This window comes from Eptatretus burgeri, chromosome 8, assembly GCF_056783735.1.
Source record: "Eptatretus burgeri isolate ZD-2024b chromosome 8, Ebu_testis_v1, whole genome shotgun sequence".
Taxonomy (NCBI): domain Eukaryota; kingdom Metazoa; phylum Chordata; class Myxini; order Myxiniformes; family Myxinidae; genus Eptatretus; species Eptatretus burgeri.
In genome coordinates this window covers 75,060,885-75,080,185 of record NC_140968.1, presented here as the reverse complement: position 1 = coordinate 75,080,185, position 19,301 = coordinate 75,060,885, and the positions used below count along the sequence as shown (strand labels likewise).

Here is a 19,301-nt window from a genome sequence, read left to right as displayed (position 1 = left end):
TATATTTATACATTTTCCGCCGAAGGTGCAAAAGTTTCAAAACCCGAAATGTAAACGTTGGCATTTATTTTCAAAATATAATTTCGTGCGCGCGCCAAAATGCCGAGTCACCTTTAACCAAACTGCACAGTCGAGCTGCGCAGTAGAACTGCGCACTAGTCTTTGGCTATAACTGAACATTGAGAACTTGTGGTATTATAGAGATGACCTCACTTCCACACAGGGGTAATTTTTTTTTTTTGCATTGCAAGTTAACCCTTGCCATGCCACATTAAATCTTGCTTTGCATGGAAGGAGATTCCTAAGATTATTGATGTTGGGATGTTTCTTAATCACGTTTGACCTGGCCGAAAGACGAGAGATTTTGATGCCACCGCTGATGAAGTCGCCGGAGGCATTATGTTTTTGGGTTGTACGTTCGTCCGTCAGTCCATCCGTGATAGTTTTCTCTGCAACCACTTATCTGATTGCCACAAAATTTTCACCATAGGTGAGACTACTTATGTAGATTGTTTTAATTATAATTATGATGTCATCGGTCACATGGTGTGGCAGCCATGTTGGGGAAAAATGGAAAAACATTGGACCTTTGTATCTCTGAAACCGCTCCATGGAAAAAAAAATGTAAACTTGGCACATGTCAAGTACTCCCCATGGGAAATGTGACTTCTTTTTTATTATTAATGATGGTGTCATCGGTGGCTTCGTTCTGATCAGTATGAAAATTTTTGAGGGTTATCTCGGGCTAAATTGTATGAAGGGAAAAAATTGATGACATCATCGGTCATGTGGTTCGGCAGCCATATAATATTTTGTTTTGTTTCACATAAAAGCCTTCAAAAATCATTCTGTCTGAAAAGGCTGAACAGATCGAGGCGAAACTTTACAGGTTTGATCGCCTATCCCTGAGGAACAAAAAAGTTCTCCACCTATGATGTCATTGGCCACATGGTTTGGCAGCTATGATGTGTGTGAAGAATAAACCTTTAAAAATCATCACCAGAACGACTTGACAGATCGAGAAGAAACTTCACCCACATGTTCCCAAAGCCTTGAGTACACCAGGGTGTTCATGAATAATTAATAGTTCGCATGGTCTGGCAGCCAGAATTATTTAATATTTTGAATCTTGGTTCAGGGATTTAAATCATACTTGGCACAATGTGGTTTCCAAGCAGGCAGATCCACTGTGAACATGATCTTCTCCCTTCTTCAGCTTCAAGAGAAGTGTAGGGAACAGAACACACCACTCTACCTTGCTTTCGTGGATATCACAAAAGCTTTTGCCACTGTCGGCAGAATGGGGTTATACAAGGTGTTAGAACGAATTGTCTGTCTCCTCGAGCTTCTCGGTCTCATCCATTCTTTTCACGAAAACATGCACGGCAAAATACAGTTTGATGGATTCACCTCAGAAAGTTTTGAGATTCAAAATGGAGTGAAGCAGGGCTGTGTCCTGGCTCCAACTCTGTGTGGTATTTTCTTCTCGTTACTTCTGAGGTACTCCTTCCCTGTAGACACGGAAGGAATCTACCTTACACCAGGACAGATGGCAAGGTGTATGACCTATCAAGATTAAGAACAAAGACAAAAGTGTGGCATGTCCTGATCAGAGAACTTCTCTATGCCGATGATGCTGCACCAGTGACCCACACAGAACACCAGCTTCAGAAACAAAATGATTGTCTCTGTCATGTGTGCATGATGTTCTCTCTCACCATCAGTGTCAAGAAAACTGTGGTGATGGAGACAAGGTATCACAACCCATCCCCAGATTACACTAAACAATACTCTGCTCGAAGTGGTGAGCAAATTCAGTTATCTCGGGTCTATAGTGACTAACAAACAACCTGTCTCTTGACAATGAACTGAACGTACGCATTGGGAAGGCAGCCACCACCTTTGATTGTCTAACAAAAAGAGCATGGAAGAACAGCAAGCTGACCCTCAGAACCAAGATGCTGATCGATAAAGCATGCATGATTAGCACCCTACTTTATGGCTGTGAAACATGGACGGCTTACAGCTGTCAAGAACGGAGACTTAACAATTTCCATCTTCGCTGTCTATGAAGCATCCTTGGCATCAAGTGGAAGGACAGATGCACAAATGCAGAAGTCCTCTCGCCGGCAAATCTGCCAAGCATCCTTTCACTCATAAGCAAGGACAACTTTGATGGCTTGGGAATGTGCACAGGATGGAAGATGGACGTATCCCAAAGGATACCCTATATGGGGAGATGGCTGGAACCAAACAACCAAAATGGCACCTGAAGCTGAGGTATATGGATGTCTTTAAGCGGGATATGAAAGCCCTGCACATCATTTTTGACATGTGGGAAACTGTAGCTAACTCCAGAGGCAAATGGCAAAATCAATTATGGGCTGGGTTTAAGCCATCATGATGACCAGTGGCTGGAGCAGCTGCACAAAAGATGTTGTTGCCACAAACAACAACATCCCACAACTGCAGGAGACGACAACCACGCCAACTACTTCAAACGCGGCACCTGTGGTAGACTCTATCGCTCCCAAATCGGTCTATGTACAGTCACCAACGGAAGTGCAACACAACACAACACATGACTGACCTCACCAAGAAGTGCTGCTTATCCTCCATCTTGCGTAGATGAACGGATGCCATCGATGATCGTAAAAGTATGTAGAATGATGTAATGATGTGGGCAGAGGTAGATCTGGCGACGTCGCAGAGTGCCTTTCTAGTTATTGATAATTTGATTGATCGGCTTTGGAGAAATTTTGAGCTGAGGGGAAAAATGATATTTTCATAATCATTAAATATGATTGACTGAATGATGATGATGATGATAAATTTTTCGCTGTTGGTCGAACTACATAAGTGCACTTACCTTATTGAATCGAGCCTGAATCTTGTGAAAATGGAAAGGTGCTGAGGTGTTTGGTAATGATAATGATCCAATTGATCTTCACTTATTGCTTCTGTTTGTGGGTTCTTGCTTGAGTGCATCTACATGTGCTTGCGTATGTATGTCAGGTGCGTGACATGTTCGTGTTGGCGAGGAAGAACGCTCCATGCATCTTGTTCATCGACGAGATCGACGCTGTTGGCAGGAAGCGGGGGAGGGGAAACTTTGGCGGTCAGAGCGAACAGGAGAATACGCTGAACCAACTGCTTGTGGAAATGGATGGCAAGCCCAACCAACCCTTTTTCCTCCCTTGCATTAATTTCTCAATCCTATTCTTTCAATCATTCATTTTGGGCCCAGGAAAATATTAACATCCCGGTGGATATCGGGCCTTCTTGTAACATATATTGTGCTGCATAGGTTTTAACACAACAACCAACGTGGTGATCCTGGCTGGGACGAACAGACCAGACATCCTGGATCCCGCACTCTTGCGGCCTGGTCGCTTTGACAGGCAAATCTATATTGGTGAGGATTTTGTCATTGGTTCAATCTGAGGAATCACAGTGTGATCTGGAGTTAACAGGAAGGCCTCTACATACTGACATGGTTATCAGTTAATGATTGCTTGTTGAGATAATACCATTGTTGGTAATCTTGTAGAAGCTGTTTTGACCGTAACATATTTGTTTGGAAACAGCTTGACGGTCATCATCTGTCGTGAAAGGGTAATTTCCTGTGCAGGTGCGCCGGACATCAAGGGTCGTGCTTCCATTTTCCGTGTCCATTTGAAGCCCTTGAAGCTTTTAAGGGAACTTGATCGTGATGGACTTGCTCGTAAACTTGCCGCTCATACCCCTGGTTTCACAGGTATGTCTCACTTTACTTTTACATCCTTTATGGTCACCTAAATCATCCCGAAGATCTCGTATTCCTGTTTCTTCTAAATTTGAAGTAATTGCAAAAATATTTTTTCCACATTAAACAGGCTTGATGTCAATGCTGTGGTCATTTGAGGATTCGCACACATGTTAGGAATGGATCTAGCCATTTTGAGTGCAAAATATTTGTCAGCCAAAAATGAAGTGACAAACATTTCATATCTAGGAATGTGACCTGGACAGGTCACTACTCGATCACAGGGGTGTTACTGAAGCAGTCCTCAACCCGGTCAGGGTACCAGTGCACAATGGTCGCCTGTTTTTAAAATTTTTTTTTTAAATATTTTATTTTTTCAAAAGCACTGTAAAGACTTTTACAATGTTGCTTACAATCCCACCTGATCTAAGGTAGGTTTGTAGGAAAGAAGCAGAGAAAGAAAGGCAGAATGATGATGTGAGATTGGATGAAAGATGAAGACAGATTCAAAAATCTGAAAATGTGATTCACAAACAGAGAAAGGTGGCTCCTATGAAAACCATGAACCTGCCAAAAGAAGCAGCACTTCAAGAAGAGGGATGTCCCGTACTCAAATGTAATACTCTGCTTGTGAAGCACCAGTGTGACAGTCTGAAGTACTGAATCCAAATTGGACAGCTCAAAGGAGTGTAATGAAATGTATATATTTTAAATTGGCATGGTCTGTGCTGACTATGAAGCTTATCGGATATGCTGTAGGTAGTTAGTGTCCACATCTTTCCACCAAACTTTTGCAATGTGGGACTTTCTACAACCATCTCCATACACGTCCCACAGATTTCACACCACTTATGCACACGAGCTATCCCGCCGTGTTTCGCACACCACTCATTCACACGATCCACTCCACGTTTTTTTTTTTTCTCCTTTTCTTTTTTTATACCATGCAGTTTTCTCACTCTCACTCTTTCCATGCACACAAGCCGTTCGATGGTTTCGCAGCTCCTTAGGGTGTCCCACGAGCACCATGTGCATCTCGCAGTATGTCAGGCCTTTGTCATTGCCTCCCGTGGGGAAAAATTTTTTCCTGGGTCCCGCGAGCACTCCTCGCATCTTGCAGCATGATGGGCCTTTGTTATCAGCTCCTGAAGGAAAATTTTATAATTGAAAGCACGATTTTCCTTCCTCTGAATAACATGAGAATTCACTTACCGATATTGGGCGGTGTATATTTATATTAAGCTTTCATGACCAAGCCGATGTTAATGTTTACTCACTTCACATTAAACTTGCATTATGTATCTATTAATTTGTTTATAAGCTTTTAAAAGTCGGACGAAAACAAAGTCTTTTTAATGAAAAGCTACGATTTTCGTTCCTCTGCGAAAATTAACGTACCTTCATTGGGCGGTGTATATTAGACCGCTGCCACGATCGTTGCACACAAAACATGCATTACCTCGTTTGAGTTGAAATCAAATCGTACGTTTCTTTCCTCGAAAGAGTAGGTTTATTTTATGATAGAAGACGCAGTGTTCAGTCTTCAAATGTGCATGAGTCCTCGAAACGTATTTGTGTGAAGAGAAAAATACAGCCACGATTTCTGTGTGGCTGGAGGGAACGGCGTGGCCACATTGGTTTCACGGAAAACAAATAAAAAAAATTATATTTCGGAAACCGCTTTTTCTCTCGATTTGAAGCTTTGCAGTTATGATCCACTCCCCTTGCTCTATGCAATGCGATGAAATTCATATTGATTTGCTAAGCAGTTGCGGAGAAAACGGGTTTTATAGTTTCGGTTTTCAAACGAACATGACTACCACACTACTTGACCTATGGCATTGAAAATTTGCAGTCTGCCCACGATTGGGTAGAGCATCACATGTGTGAAGTTTCGTCTTGATCGGATAAGGTTTGTTTTTCTATCCAAAATGGCTGCCACACCGCATGACCTATGACATCATCATTTCCACAGTGTATATAGCAATGATGGTAGATGATATTTGCCAAATTTCACTTTGATTGGATAAGCGGTTCCAGAGAAAACATTATTGACCTATCAGTTAATTTTTATCACCCAAGTATCCCCAAGTCATGAGGAACACGTCTGTGAAGTTTCCCCTCAATCTGTTCAGACGTTCTGGAGAAGATTTTTGAAGGTTTTAAGGTAAATCCAAGATGACTGTGTGGTGGAAAATAACTCGGTTTCCACAAGTTCGATCAGCATACCAAAGGAGAATCTTTAATTTCGTATATACGGAGGAAGAACATTGAATGATTGATTCACTGAAACATTCGAATGGACTTCACTGAAACATAAGCCCGAAGCAATTCTTCTTATACACAACTTGACATTCCAAAGAATGGGAGGGGAGAACTACAGGGTTAGCTGATAAGCATTAGGCAAAATAACTTAAACTGCAATACGTGTCCACTGGGTGAAAGAGAATGACATAATCATGGCAAAAGTTGCAGTGATGTCAACCATGTCACCTTGTTTCATAGTAAGACATTCCTTTTATCAATATTTAGGTCAAAAGACTCTTGGGTAAAGGGTAACATAACTGACAGCCAATTCGACTATAGCATAAAAATTAGATTTATAAAGCACCAGCAACAATTATAATTGAGAGGACATGAATATAATTATTTTTCTTCCACATTCCCCCCTTTTTTTCCATATCAGGAAAATTTGAATAATTATATTACACATGATCACCATACCCCATTCCTGGAGGAGAAAAGATATCTGTTACACAAGTTCAATCAAAAATGGCAGCAAGTGCTCATAGGACAAGAATGCTGGATGACGATCATTTCAATAGTGTCCCCGCCAGGTTAGTGAGTGTGTTTCCATTTAATTAATGGCCTGTTCGTCAGCAGGTGTCACAAATCGAAAAGACATGCTACACGAGGCCAGAAGATAAGCAGGTCAGGGTGTAGATAGAGCAGCACCCAATGGGAAACAGTCGAGGCACTCCTTGAGCTGCAGAGAAGGTAGATCTTGGCAGGTACGAGCTTGGGCCCAACACTGGGTTGAAGGAGACGAAAAGGACTCGAGAGGTGACCCAGAGATCCAGCCCCAGCAGAGTTTGTGGCCTCGTAGCAGCAGTTTGTGCAATCAGGTTTGATTCACCAAGCGAGCTGTGCACGTTGGAGGCAGCTGTGATAGCTGCAGAGCCCCACCCCCACCATTGAACACATGTTGCAGATGACTTGCCGTGTGGACCTTCAGGGCCTTCGTTGTGCATTGTGCGACCACAGCGATTTCACGATGTATCTGCAGAGCAGCAATTTGCGAGTGTGGTTGAAGCCATTCATCCAGGCAGGCACCATGCAACGGTTACGTCAAGTCTTTGCCTTGCTGTGGTTTGACTTGTCCAACCCTCTCTTCAGTGGGTTTTTCTTTTCTTTCCCCTTTTCTCTAACATGCTCATCTTATCTCCTCAGGAAGGGGGTAGTGTCATGATCACGTGTTGAATGCCCAATCACCCAAATCTGGGTTCTCCCCATAATCCAATCTTTCGGTGGAAGTTCTTCCAAAGCTTCATGAGATGATATTGTACACTGCATAGTTCAACTGCTCTCAACACTCCGTAACAAACAAAATCAAAGTCAAGCATCGATCAAACACAAATCCATAAACATCATGGGCTCATGTATTTCAATAAGACTGACAAAGGTTCTTATAGAAGCATTTAACTTGCATTATATGTTGTATAAAAATTTTATCCCTTTCCTTTCCTTGTTTTTCGCACCAAAACGACATGCTAAAATATACAGAAATCTCAGTTGTATGTACACTCAAAAACATTAATCTCATTTGCTATTTCCATGAAGAAAGGGCAACAGTCTTTATCAGGGTTCCAATTTGCAATCGACAATTATCTTCACCATCCTTAAAAAAAAAAAAAATCCCTTCTAGTCAAGAAAAATATTCCATCATCTGTACAATAATTATGAAAGTTAGCTACTTCTTCTTCAATGTATTTTAATTTGTCTGAGCGATAAGTACAACACTCAAACCCAACAAGAGGACGGGCTCCCCTTTCTTTTTTGAGCAAGTACCGAATTCAAAGCGATTCGATTTTGCACAGTTACCATTTTAACATTTGCAATCATTATCTGCTAAACAATCCACAGTTTCATTCACAAGCAGTTCCAGAGCAACTGCCATTATTTATTTTCCCAGCTAACTTTGCACTTCCATGCTGATGAAAGATGGTCAAGTCAGTGTTAGAAATACCTCAACTTACTTAAGTAAACGTACAAGAAGTACCACTTAATAAAAATCATGCACTTGCCCAATTATTCAGAAAATGAATAAAACAGGTAATATTTAAATTGGCTTGTGGCGTCATCGCACTATTTTCAATAATATAATTCTTACACTGACCAATTTAACATTCATTTCACATGGTAATGCCTTCTGTACTCCACATAATTCTTGTTTATCCTTTTTGGGTTTTTCCCCACAATATACGGAAGCATTTACAGTACATGGTACAATTCCTAATTCAATTAATTGATTTCATAATTGCTGTTGGTCTAGCCATTCTTCCAGCCATTCTGCATTATGGTTATGTAAATACCATGCTGCTTTTCTTCATATCTTGATTTTTCCCTTGCAGTTAACTTATGATTCCTAATATGTAATGTTGACCAATCTGTCGATCAATTAAATAACAGAGACCCTCTTTCAATATTTTGTAAGTACCTCAACTTAATATACTATCTCGATTCAATTCTCAGTAACTTTTCCCTCCCCTCAATTAACAGATCAACAAGGTCCATAGCTACAGTGATTGACAATATATCAATCAATTACTACAAGTTATCAATAACCTTACTGTGATATAACCAATCATTCACATGTGTCCCAAGTTACTGGTTTAAAGATACGGACTCAAATTACTCCGCAAATTTCGATCCATTCAAGGAGAAGTTAGAAAATCAAATTTGGAGAATACTGTCACTTGAAGACCTCAATACATTTAAATTAGGATTACGAGACTTGTATGATAAAAGGTTTCTCAATTTGTAATCTCAAACCAAAAGTTGATATTAATTATAACCAAAATAAACTTGATGGTTCGAATACCATGATGAATTATCATGGAGGAAAAGACACAATGAACACAAAAATCATGTGCCTCCAGTGTTCTCAATGAGTCCCCTTTTCTTTTCTTTTTTAATGAGCTGAGTTTGAAAGTAATTAACTAAGTTACCGCACACAACTCCCATTAGTTGCTTACTGTTCCCCATGTTAATGCATGTGACAACAAACCCGGTGCATGTAAACATTATCATGAGTATCACTTGTTGGTCCCATTGACCATAAGAGTATACCATCATTACCATACAGGTCAAAGCACACTGGTAATTCAAAACTAGGTTGTTATAATTACACTAATTAACTAGTAGTATGACTATCATTGTCATCACAGGGTGATTCTTTTGGAAGTCTTTCTCGGGCTATCAGCTCTGTGAACTACCCCATAGTAAGAGTTCCACGCCGCTCGGCCTTGACATCGAGTTGCCGAGCTGCAGACCAGACTTTGGCTGCAGAGCGTCCGTTTGGAAACATTTGGGAACAAAACTTGCCAATATGGTTAAGAAATACAAAATTTCTCCAAACAGTTTATTTATACCAAATGCTAATATTGTTTCATAAATCTGATGAGCATCCATTTCTTTCATGGTCAATGGAGCTGAAATATCTTGGAAAAATAATGTGTAACCAACCTCTCTCATCACTATACAGAATTCCATCAACATTTTAAATCTCTGACATTGTCCATCTTATCCACTTCTCTCTCACCAAAACAGCAACATGCTGCAATATAACCAGCACACATACACTAGCCATTTAATCACGTCCTCTGACCTTTTAAATAGAAATCCATTTCTTTATCAAAACAAATAAATACAGTTTAAACCTCTGTTTTTAAACAGGTGTGCAAAAATTGTCAAAGTTTCGTCATCAGGCGAATAGCATTTAAATTGCAGCTCAAAACACTCTATCCATACATGTAGCTATCTCGGTAGAACCTTCCCCATCTTTTCCCCAAATAATGTTTATGACTGTTGTGGGGGATGCATGGGAGATTTGAACTGTTGTTAGCGTCCGAGTCATGATACCCACTGTTAGCTCCCAACTGGTCCCTCTTTCTCCTGATTAGCTACTCCTGATGGCCATTAGGTTAAAACTCCACCTTTTGAGTGCAATATTTATCCAATTTCACTTAAACAGCTTTATGGTCTATCATTGTCACAATAAATAAAATTGTCCAATTAAATCTAACGAATTTACCCTGACAGATAGAGGCCTATATAAAGACAACAGATATGTTTTTCTGTCCGCTTCCCGTACAGAAAGCTCGGCCTTGGCAGGCAAAGGATTGGAATGTTCTGATAAGGCCTGCAACAGCTGTGTGTTTAAGGAGCACCAGACAGCCAGTCTGTACACTAGCCATCTCAGGAGCACTAGCTTTGTCTCGATTTTAACCCAATTTTCTTCACCAGTTGATGTACTTGGTTAACAGATCAATCATTGTAAGGGGTAACATTGCTTCATATATGCAATTAATTTTGCCTGCCTGAATCGATCAAAGGGTTTCACTGGGCTCTCATTGCCTTCTCAGCAGTCGTTTTGGCAGGAATTTGTCTTTGACATCCATCAACCAATGTCATTCATTAACTTTAACATTCACAAGACCGCACGCCTAGTTTAACGTCCATCCGAGGGATCATGCATCATCTGTGAATCTCCCTATGTGCTAAACATCATCAAATCACTTTAAAATCATTCCAAAACAATCATTTCTATATTTCGATCACATTTTAAGTACAATGGTTACGATTCAAATCAAAATTTTGGAAACATTTTCTCACACGCATGTGCATTTCAACACAGTAGCCCCCACCCTTTCAACTGTGTTGTGGGTGAAAAAAACACACACACACACACACACACACACACACACACACACACACACACACACACACACACACACACACACACACACACACACACACACACTTGAGAGCCGCGAGTTTTTTTAATGACAACGGCACTCGCATTTTGGGGACTTCTTTTTCCCTCTCTGGGGTATTATTCCCCCCCCCCTTTGAATCCGCATATAAATTGAATGTGAGGGGTTCCAGTACCCATAAATCTTGTCTATCAGTATGAACTGCTTTTGAGACCTCAGCTTGCCGGGCTGAGTAATTGGAGGCAAATTCCCACTTTTCATCAATTTATTTTTGTCTCATAATGCTGGCGATAGCGAGTCTCCTAAATGGACTTCACGTTCAAAATATATTCCACATTCACAATTGTTATTTCACAATTTATCCAAAATCCCTATGGCTTTTAAATAAAACTTCAACACTTGCTTCAGCATCTATCCAAGGCAGGGAACACACATTTATCCTTCCAGTTTAGTGTTGGCCCGTTCAGGGAGATTCGTGACCTTGGTTTTTATCAGCAACAAGCAAGTGGCCCCAAGCCAAAGTGGTCTCATCATGAGCCAGTAACCAAACCACAAACAGCCAGGCTGCTTTAACTCTGCCTGAAGTTCCACATTCAATTAATTCATTATTTAGTTGTTGCAATATCATTTTTAACAAGACATTCATGTATGAAGTCGTACAGTAATCTTCAGTTCCTTATCAAGCTCACAATCGCTTTGAATTCAGATTTTCACCAAGATTGAATACACACACACACACACACACACACACACACACACACACACACACACACACACACACACACACACACACACACACACACACACACACACACACACACACACACACACACACACACACACACACACACCGCCTCTCAATCTAGTCTTAAAACACTTTCAACGACATCCGCCCTGCACTCTAAATAGATCGCAGCACAATGCTAGGGCTCTGTCTTTCAATACAATCTTGCATATACCAACTTATTTGTGTCCACGCCAAAGATGCAACAGCGTGTGAAGAGTCAGTTGTCATCGTTTTTCCTCTGGAATCGGCGTGTGCACTTCGCCTCATCCAGAGTCTTCACAGTGTACGGTGACGACCAATCCTTATCTCCACTTTCCGTACTCATGCATTCCCATAAGCTTGACAGGTCACAATACACAATAGAGCACGTTTTATTCCAGTGAAATCTACTGGACTCGCATACACTCCATTTCAACATTCACTTAGTACCACATGCAGATCAATGCAAATGTGTGCGCATACAAATCAGATATAAATACAAACATACAAGAGTTCCAGGTAGGGACACTCAACTTGCGTCCTTAACACAAAACTCCACATTTCCAATCGCATTGCATTCACAAATCCGTCCAGAGGTAACTCCTTAATACAAAACTATAGGATTTACGAATCCGTAACACCTCCACACAATACAATGCAACAGTTTCACAGCAAGCAAACTTCCAGTGAGTACAATGAACAAACAGAAATCCAAACAGGTAACTCAACAAACATTCATAACACTTATTCGTTCTCCCCCTTGGGGACTTGAACCTTTTTAGCGAGCAGGGGCATTAACCCTCTCTTTGCGGAGGTGAGACTCCAACCACCCTCCTTTTGGCCAGAGGGGATGGCCTTTCCCCTCTGCCTCTACTGTACCGAGTACAGCACAGTGAGCCGAGTACCGAACTCGCTCAAAGTACGGCGGAGACTCGAACTCCCCGTAAAGAGATCCCTGATCTCTGTTCAGCCCCGTAGGCTGAAGCGGTCTCGAACCGCAGCATCCTCTCAGGCCGATCACTAAAGGTTCTCTGTATACCTCTCCTTTCAATGAAGTACCACATTACCCGTTTGGCTGAGAGATGCAGCATCCGATCTGAAGTAAGAGCAAACATCTCAAGTGGCTGCTTGCTTGCTGTTATGCCTGATGATGCTGTTCCCAGTCCTGCCGGGGTTCAGGTCCCATCTGGAGTGCCAAAATTGTCGTGGAAAATAACTCAATTTCCACAAGTTGGATCAGAATACCAAAGGAGACTCTTTAATTTCGTATATACGAAGGAAGAACTTTGAATGATTCACTGAAACATTCGAATGGACTTCACTGAAACATAAGCCTGAAGCAATTCTTCTTATACACAACTTGACATTTCAAAGAATGGGAGGGGAGAACTACAGGGTTAGCTGATAAGCATTAGGCAAAATAACTCAAACTGCAATATGTGTCCACTGGGTGAAAGAGAATGACATAATCATGGTAAAAGTTGCATTGATATCAACCAGAACCCCCTGTTTCATAGTAAGACATTCCTTTTATCAATATCTAGGTCAAAAGACTCTTGGGTAATGGGAAACATAACTGACAGCCAATTTGACTATAGCATAAAAATTAGATTTGTAAAGCACCAGCAACAATTATAATTGAGAGTGCATGAATATAATTATTTTTCTTCCACAACTGCCAGACCATGTGAGCTATGATGTAATTTTTTTACAGTGAGCAGTTCCAGAGAAGAAGACATCAAATTATTTTCCCAATATGGCTGCCACCCCACATGATCTATGACATAATTATAATTGAAAAATTCTAAATTGCAGGTTCGTGTTTCAATTCGTGTTCTACAGTGTTCAAAATATATAATTAATTTTAAATTAAGTGCTTCCTCGATCATAGACTTGAACACACACACACACACACACACACACACACACACACACACACACACACACACACACACACACACACACACACACACCAAATTGCTTAACCCTGCTTTGCGCTTCATGCGTGGTGTAAATATATTGAAAGGACTGGGATTTGTTCATATGCGACATTACACCCTCCTTCCCCCGAACCACCCCAGTTGATGCATAATAAATAGATAGCTGCATAGGATGGTAGCCTATTATCTTGCACCATCATAATAAGGCCCATTCTCTGGTGAATGAATGAATATATATATATATATATATATATATATATATATATATATATATATATATATATATATATATATATATATATATTAGCTCTTTTCTTGAGAATGTGACCATTGCTCTTTGCCTGTACATCAGGAGCTGACATCGCCAATGCTTGCAATGAAGCGGCTCTTATAGCAGCTCGTCATCTTCAGGATTCTGTCGGGCAGCAGCACTTCGAGCAGGCGATTGAGAGGGTCATTGCCGGTATGATGGGGTTGGGGGAGGGGGTTAAAAATGATCGCCGTTGTTGAATATTTGCTTGGGAGGGAGTGTAAAGCCCATGCATTCTAGCGAGCATTAACATTTCTTCTGATTTCGACAGTGTTAAAAATATTATGTTGTAGGTCTTGAGAAGAAGACCCAGGTGTTGCAGCCAGAGGAAAAGCGTACAGTGGCTTACCACGAGGCTGGGCATGCTGTTGCTGGCTGGTTTTTGGAGCATGCAGATCCATTGCTGAAGGTGATCCCTCATATTAGCCAGCAGCAGTATTATCTTTGCTTATTTGACCCGTTGGACATTCTGATCTGCACATCCTAGTTGTCCTTGTTCCCTGCGTTACTGCCAGCTGCATCTCTTGCTTTGTTGTTTACTCATATTTCTTCCTGTTCTCTGTACCTAGGTATCTATTATTCCTCGAGGGAAAGGCCTGGGCTATGCACAGTATCTACCCAGGGAACAGTTTTTGTACTCTCAGGAGCAACTCTTTGACCGTATGTGCATGACATTAGGCGGGCGAGTCTCGGAGCAGATGTTCTTCAAGAGGATCACGACAGGAGCCCAAGACGACCTCAGGAAGATCACGCAGAGTGCCTATTCACAGGTGCCCCATTGTTATGATTGAAGTTTTATTCTATTTTCATTTATTTCTTGTGAACTAAGGCTCTTAGTCGAGCTTGTACATAGATTGAATGCTCGTCAAATATATTGGTGGGTGTCAGTGTAGCTTTACATGAATTATATGGACATTTATAGACAATGGACAAATACTGTAATTGGGCATGGCAGGCAAAAGATGAGTCTCTTCCAGATTGTATTTGATAAACTTCTTCCATCTTCACCCCTCCCTCTCATCCCTTAGTTCCTAAGGCATTCCAATGAGCTTGTACTCTTGATTGCACGCACGGTAAAAATTTGTACTCTTCACCTAATTAATAAAACATTGAGATAAACAGTAACGTCGATGTCATTTGATAATAGCAACCGAGCTTTGAAATAGCTGTGAACCAGACGTTACTTATGAAGTGGGGTAGTGTTCGAGAGTTGCCAGAGTCAGACAAAACAGGTTTTAGGCATAAAATAGCCTTTATTAGCCCCCAACTGGGTGTCTGCCCCTTTGGGGACTTATACTTTGGGTACTATCAGTCCATCAGGAGCCTCTACAAAAATGACTGGACACACTTTCATATTTGACACATGTATGTAATAATATCTGGGCGTGACGTACGTCAAATGATTTTGCGATCGGCACCAAAAGTCATGGGACACATGATTTTATTTCTGAATTTTGGTAGTTTTAAAATAAAATTTACAGGAAAGAAGAGTACAGGATTGTACATGTTTTTGGGATCGATTATTTGTGTGTGTGTGTGTGTGTGTGTGTGTGTGTGTGTGTGTGTGTGTGTGTGTGTGTGTGTGTGTGTGTGTGTGTGTGTGTGTGTGTGTGTGTGTGTGTGTGTGTGTGTGTGTGTGTGTGTGTGTGTGTGTGTGTGTGTGTGTATATATATATATATATATATATATATATATATATATATATATATATATATATATATATATATATATATATATATATATATATATACATACACACACTTTACCAATCTGCACTACCTACATGTTGATCAATTAATTAATTGTATTAGTTGATTGTGAAATCTACACGTGCCATTTTATCAGTGCATTTGGGGGTTATGTCCAATGAGGACTTGCATCATTGTTTTTGATTGTCATGTTAAACTAAGTCGATCGATGAGGCCACATGGTACGTTTTATGAATGCAAGATTAAAAGTCGTACAACTGACAAAAATGTCGTGAAGGTCCTCACATGTTGCTTGAAATCCGTTACCCTTGTCTGCTTTAACAAAAAAAAAAAATTCAATTTACATCAGTTTTTCACTGAATAATACACATTTTGTGTTCCACATTTTATAGTGTCATTTCTTTGACATTTCAGGAACTGTGCAGACACCAGACAAGATTGATGAATAGATTATATTGGGCAGCGAGCTGCTCTCACTCAAGGGAACAAAAGGAACTCGCTCACGGAAAGCTCACTCAGACCATCAAAACAAAGCATGGGACCTTGTGATGTGGGAGTCACAGAATCACAAACTTTGTTTGGTTGTTGAGTGACGTTTGTTTGTGACCAAGTAGGAAAGAGGAAACAATTGGTAAAAACAAAAATGTTGGTCGGTGGCAGTTGCTATTATCAGGGATGTTATTAGGTGATGTTGACTGCATATAGTATTCACACACAGGCTCACAGCACCTTGACGCAGGTGCGGGTAGTCGGCATAAATGCAGAACTCGCTGTGCTAAATAATATTCGGGCTCTTTTCCTGTCTCCTCTCCACCTCATTCCCTCCATTTATTTTCCTCTTGTCCTCAGGTGGCACAGTTTGGCATGAGCGCTCGAGTCGGACAGATTTCATTTGAGCCACCACGGCAAGGTGAAATCGTGCTAGAAAAACCGTACAGCGAAGAAACGGCCAGGATAATCGATGAGGAGGTGCGAGTTCTCATAAACAAAGCCTACTGTCATACAGAAGAACTACTCGCCCAGCATCGGGATGATGTAGAGAAGGTGAGACTGGAAGCAGGTTGAGCACAATAGAATGAGGGGTAATCGAGTGGTTAATGATGATTCTGAATTGAGGGTACGAAAGAGAAATGATGATGTCCAGGAAGTTGATAGGATTTGTTGGCTTTTCAGGTGGCTCTTCGTCTTCTTGAAAAGGAAGTGCTGGCGAAGGAGGATATGGTTGAACTACTTGGTCAAAGACCATTTGCAGAGAAGTCAACGTATGAAGAGTTTGTGGAGGGGACCGGATCCATGGACGAGGATACGACACTGCCTGAGGGCATGCGAGAGTGGAATCGGACACGGCCGGAGGTTTTGGAAGGAGAGGAGGAAAAGCCCCAGCCTGTAGGCGGAGCGGCCTAATTTTGATGTAAAATATGTGGAAGACGAATCACAAACAATCAAATTTTGTCCTTGCTGTTGGCAGTTTTGTTTTTGTAATCAGTGTTGTCCATCTCCTTTTGAGTATTTTGTGCATGACTCTTGCTCGAAATCGATACCAAAATGGCAGAGGGGCAAGATTTTTAATGTTTCGTGTTCAACTTTGAATTGCATCAAGCTCGGGGTCCAGGAATAGCTTGGTAAGCAAAGCATGGTAACTGTCAAGATTGGGCTTGTGCTTTGTTTACCAAATTGTGGAGATGGTGTTTGTCGGCTTGTTGTCTAGAGTACCGGATGCTGAAACACAGTACAATGCACTTGAGGTGGAACGCCTTTACACTTAGTTTTTCTTGTCTCGAGCTGCCAAGTTACCTTGAACATTAAAATCGAGCCTTGCTGCACCCATCGAGTGGCTACGAGTGAAAGGTGAGGGGCATCGGTGTTGTCCAATGTAACGAGAAGTGTTGGTGGATGATGTGTATTTGCGGCGTCACGGCGGCCGTGCAATAAGGCACCGTGTTCCCTATTTTTATTGGCATCTTTCTGCAAAAATACCTTTTTCCAAGAAATTGCTTTGTCATTTGAAGGTCTTGAAGAAGGTGAATAAATGTAAAAAGATTTTAGTTTTGCACTTTTGCTTTGTTGCTGTCGGGGTTTAAAAGGAGAAAATACATGGCAAAGTACTTGGGGGGGGGGGGTTGCATGAGGGGGGGGCTGTATAAGACAGGGCGATTAGCCTAATTGATAATAGGAGGGTTGTGGACATTGTAATTGCTTTGGAGTCGTCACATCTGTTATACTTGTTTCAGGAGTATGGGTTTGTTTTCATTTTGTTGAATTGGCTCATCTACCATGCTCTGCACAAAGCATCGGTGCTACCCAAGCAGTTTCTTGGCTTGGGTTACGATCCTCGACAGGTCAACACTCCAACAACACAGGAAGTCAGGGCAGGAATTTGTTCAGTGTGGTGGCAATAGCTCGTCTACTCTTCACAAAGGACACCCTGGGATCGTTAACGTCCAGCAATACCAGCAGACGGGACGCCCAGGCACACGTTGATGAATCACCCTGCTTGTGAAACACCGCAATGACAGTTTATAGCTCCATCTGGATTCTAATCTAGGATAGACAGCTTGGAGGAGAGTGTGCGTACCTCAAGGCCATCCTGTCAGCCCAAGGTACGACACACAAATTATTTTTGTAGCAGAATTATTTCACAACTTTGGATCCATTTCTTGATTCAATCCCGAACGTTTAACTGTTCTATTACCTGACCACACGTACACACATCTGGCCACAGTGTGGGAGTAGAGAGATTAGCTTCAAAACAAACTGAAGGTGAGGAGGAAATGTATACTTGTTTTAGTTGAAGACGTGTAATCACCATCCTGCATACAATTACTAATTGAAAACACTAAAATGGCCTCGTTATTATCTGTGCACCTAAAGGACTTGCACAAACTGCAAGAATAGTTATTATTCCTGGTTGAAACTGTTATTGGTTTGTTGTTATTTTTAGTTTCACCATTTCTCTAAATTAATTGGGGTATAGTACAAGGAGTCGTGAACGCATCAGGTTTTCAGACCCAAGTTGCTTTTGAACTTGAGGGTACGTAGATGACAGAGTTACGAGTTCATGTTGTTGCAACATAAAAAAAAAAGTTTTTCATCTGCCCTGTATATTTGAGCTGTTTCTTTGAACGAGTTTGGAGGAGCTTGTGGTATATTTAAGGTGAAAGGTCCCATTCTTAATGATCTGTTTCTTTTCCATATCAACAGAAAGATATAGCAGCAGCAGTAGTAGTCTGTTACTGGGGTAAGAGACCGAGCACAGTTCAGGGTGACCTGAAAGTCCCTTTACCGCTGCTAAATTTTCGCACCTCCCCCTTCGGTGACAAATTCAGTGGTGCAAGGAGAATGATGGAGCGTGCACGCATGCGCGCACACACACACAATGACTGATTTAATTCTAATTCTTAGTACAGTAAGAGTTAAAGAATGAATGTTTTACTGGGGCTGGGTAGAGTGACTCACAGGTGACCGTGTCGAACTGTCTCCAATGGTACATTTTACCCCAGTATCCAGTGGGATACTCGAAGAAGGTGTGTTTTGATGCAAATAAGAAAAAATATTCCTCTTAAATGAGCAAGTTTATTCAACACTTTTGTTTTGTGCATGTATTTATTTACTAGTAAATACCACTCCACTTTGCTGATGGGAGTACAAAGGGGTGGGGAGCGAGGAGGGGTGGATGAAGGGAAGGCAGACGTGTGGTGGAGCGTTGATTATGATTCATACTGTCTTGTATGCCTGGCGTTGGCTTAATGGTTGGGGTGGTGGGCTTGGGATCTGAGGGTCTTGAGTTCAAATCCTGCTCAGCTGTTGAATTAATACCAGGTGAGGTTAACTTGGC

At 41.3% G+C, this 19,301-nt stretch overlaps 1 protein-coding gene across 5 annotated transcripts in view; it reads left to right on the top strand.

The window, feature by feature from the left end:
* AFG3L2 (AFG3 like matrix AAA peptidase subunit 2) overlaps positions 1–17,511 on the top strand; it is a 67,688-nt gene extending 50,177 nt beyond the window's left edge. For 4 of the 5 annotated variants that reach the window (XM_085892646.1, XM_085892642.1, XM_085892644.1 and 1 more), the window contains exons 11-18: positions 3,016–3,169; positions 3,308–3,415; positions 3,632–3,757; positions 13,799–13,909; positions 14,050–14,165; positions 14,326–14,526; positions 16,316–16,510; positions 16,640–17,511. In XM_085892646.1, the coding sequence (XP_085748772.1) occupies positions 3,016–3,169; positions 3,308–3,415; positions 3,632–3,757; positions 13,799–13,909; positions 14,050–14,165; positions 14,326–14,526; positions 16,316–16,510; positions 16,640–16,870 (1,242 nt within the window). In that variant the 3' untranslated portion in view covers positions 16,871–17,511. The remainder of the gene's footprint in view (positions 1–3,015; positions 3,170–3,307; positions 3,416–3,631; positions 3,758–13,798; positions 13,910–14,049; positions 14,166–14,325; positions 14,527–16,315; positions 16,511–16,639) is intronic. The other variant, XM_085892643.1, reaches the window with a different exon arrangement.
* Positions 17,512–19,301: the final 1,790 nt, after the last annotated feature.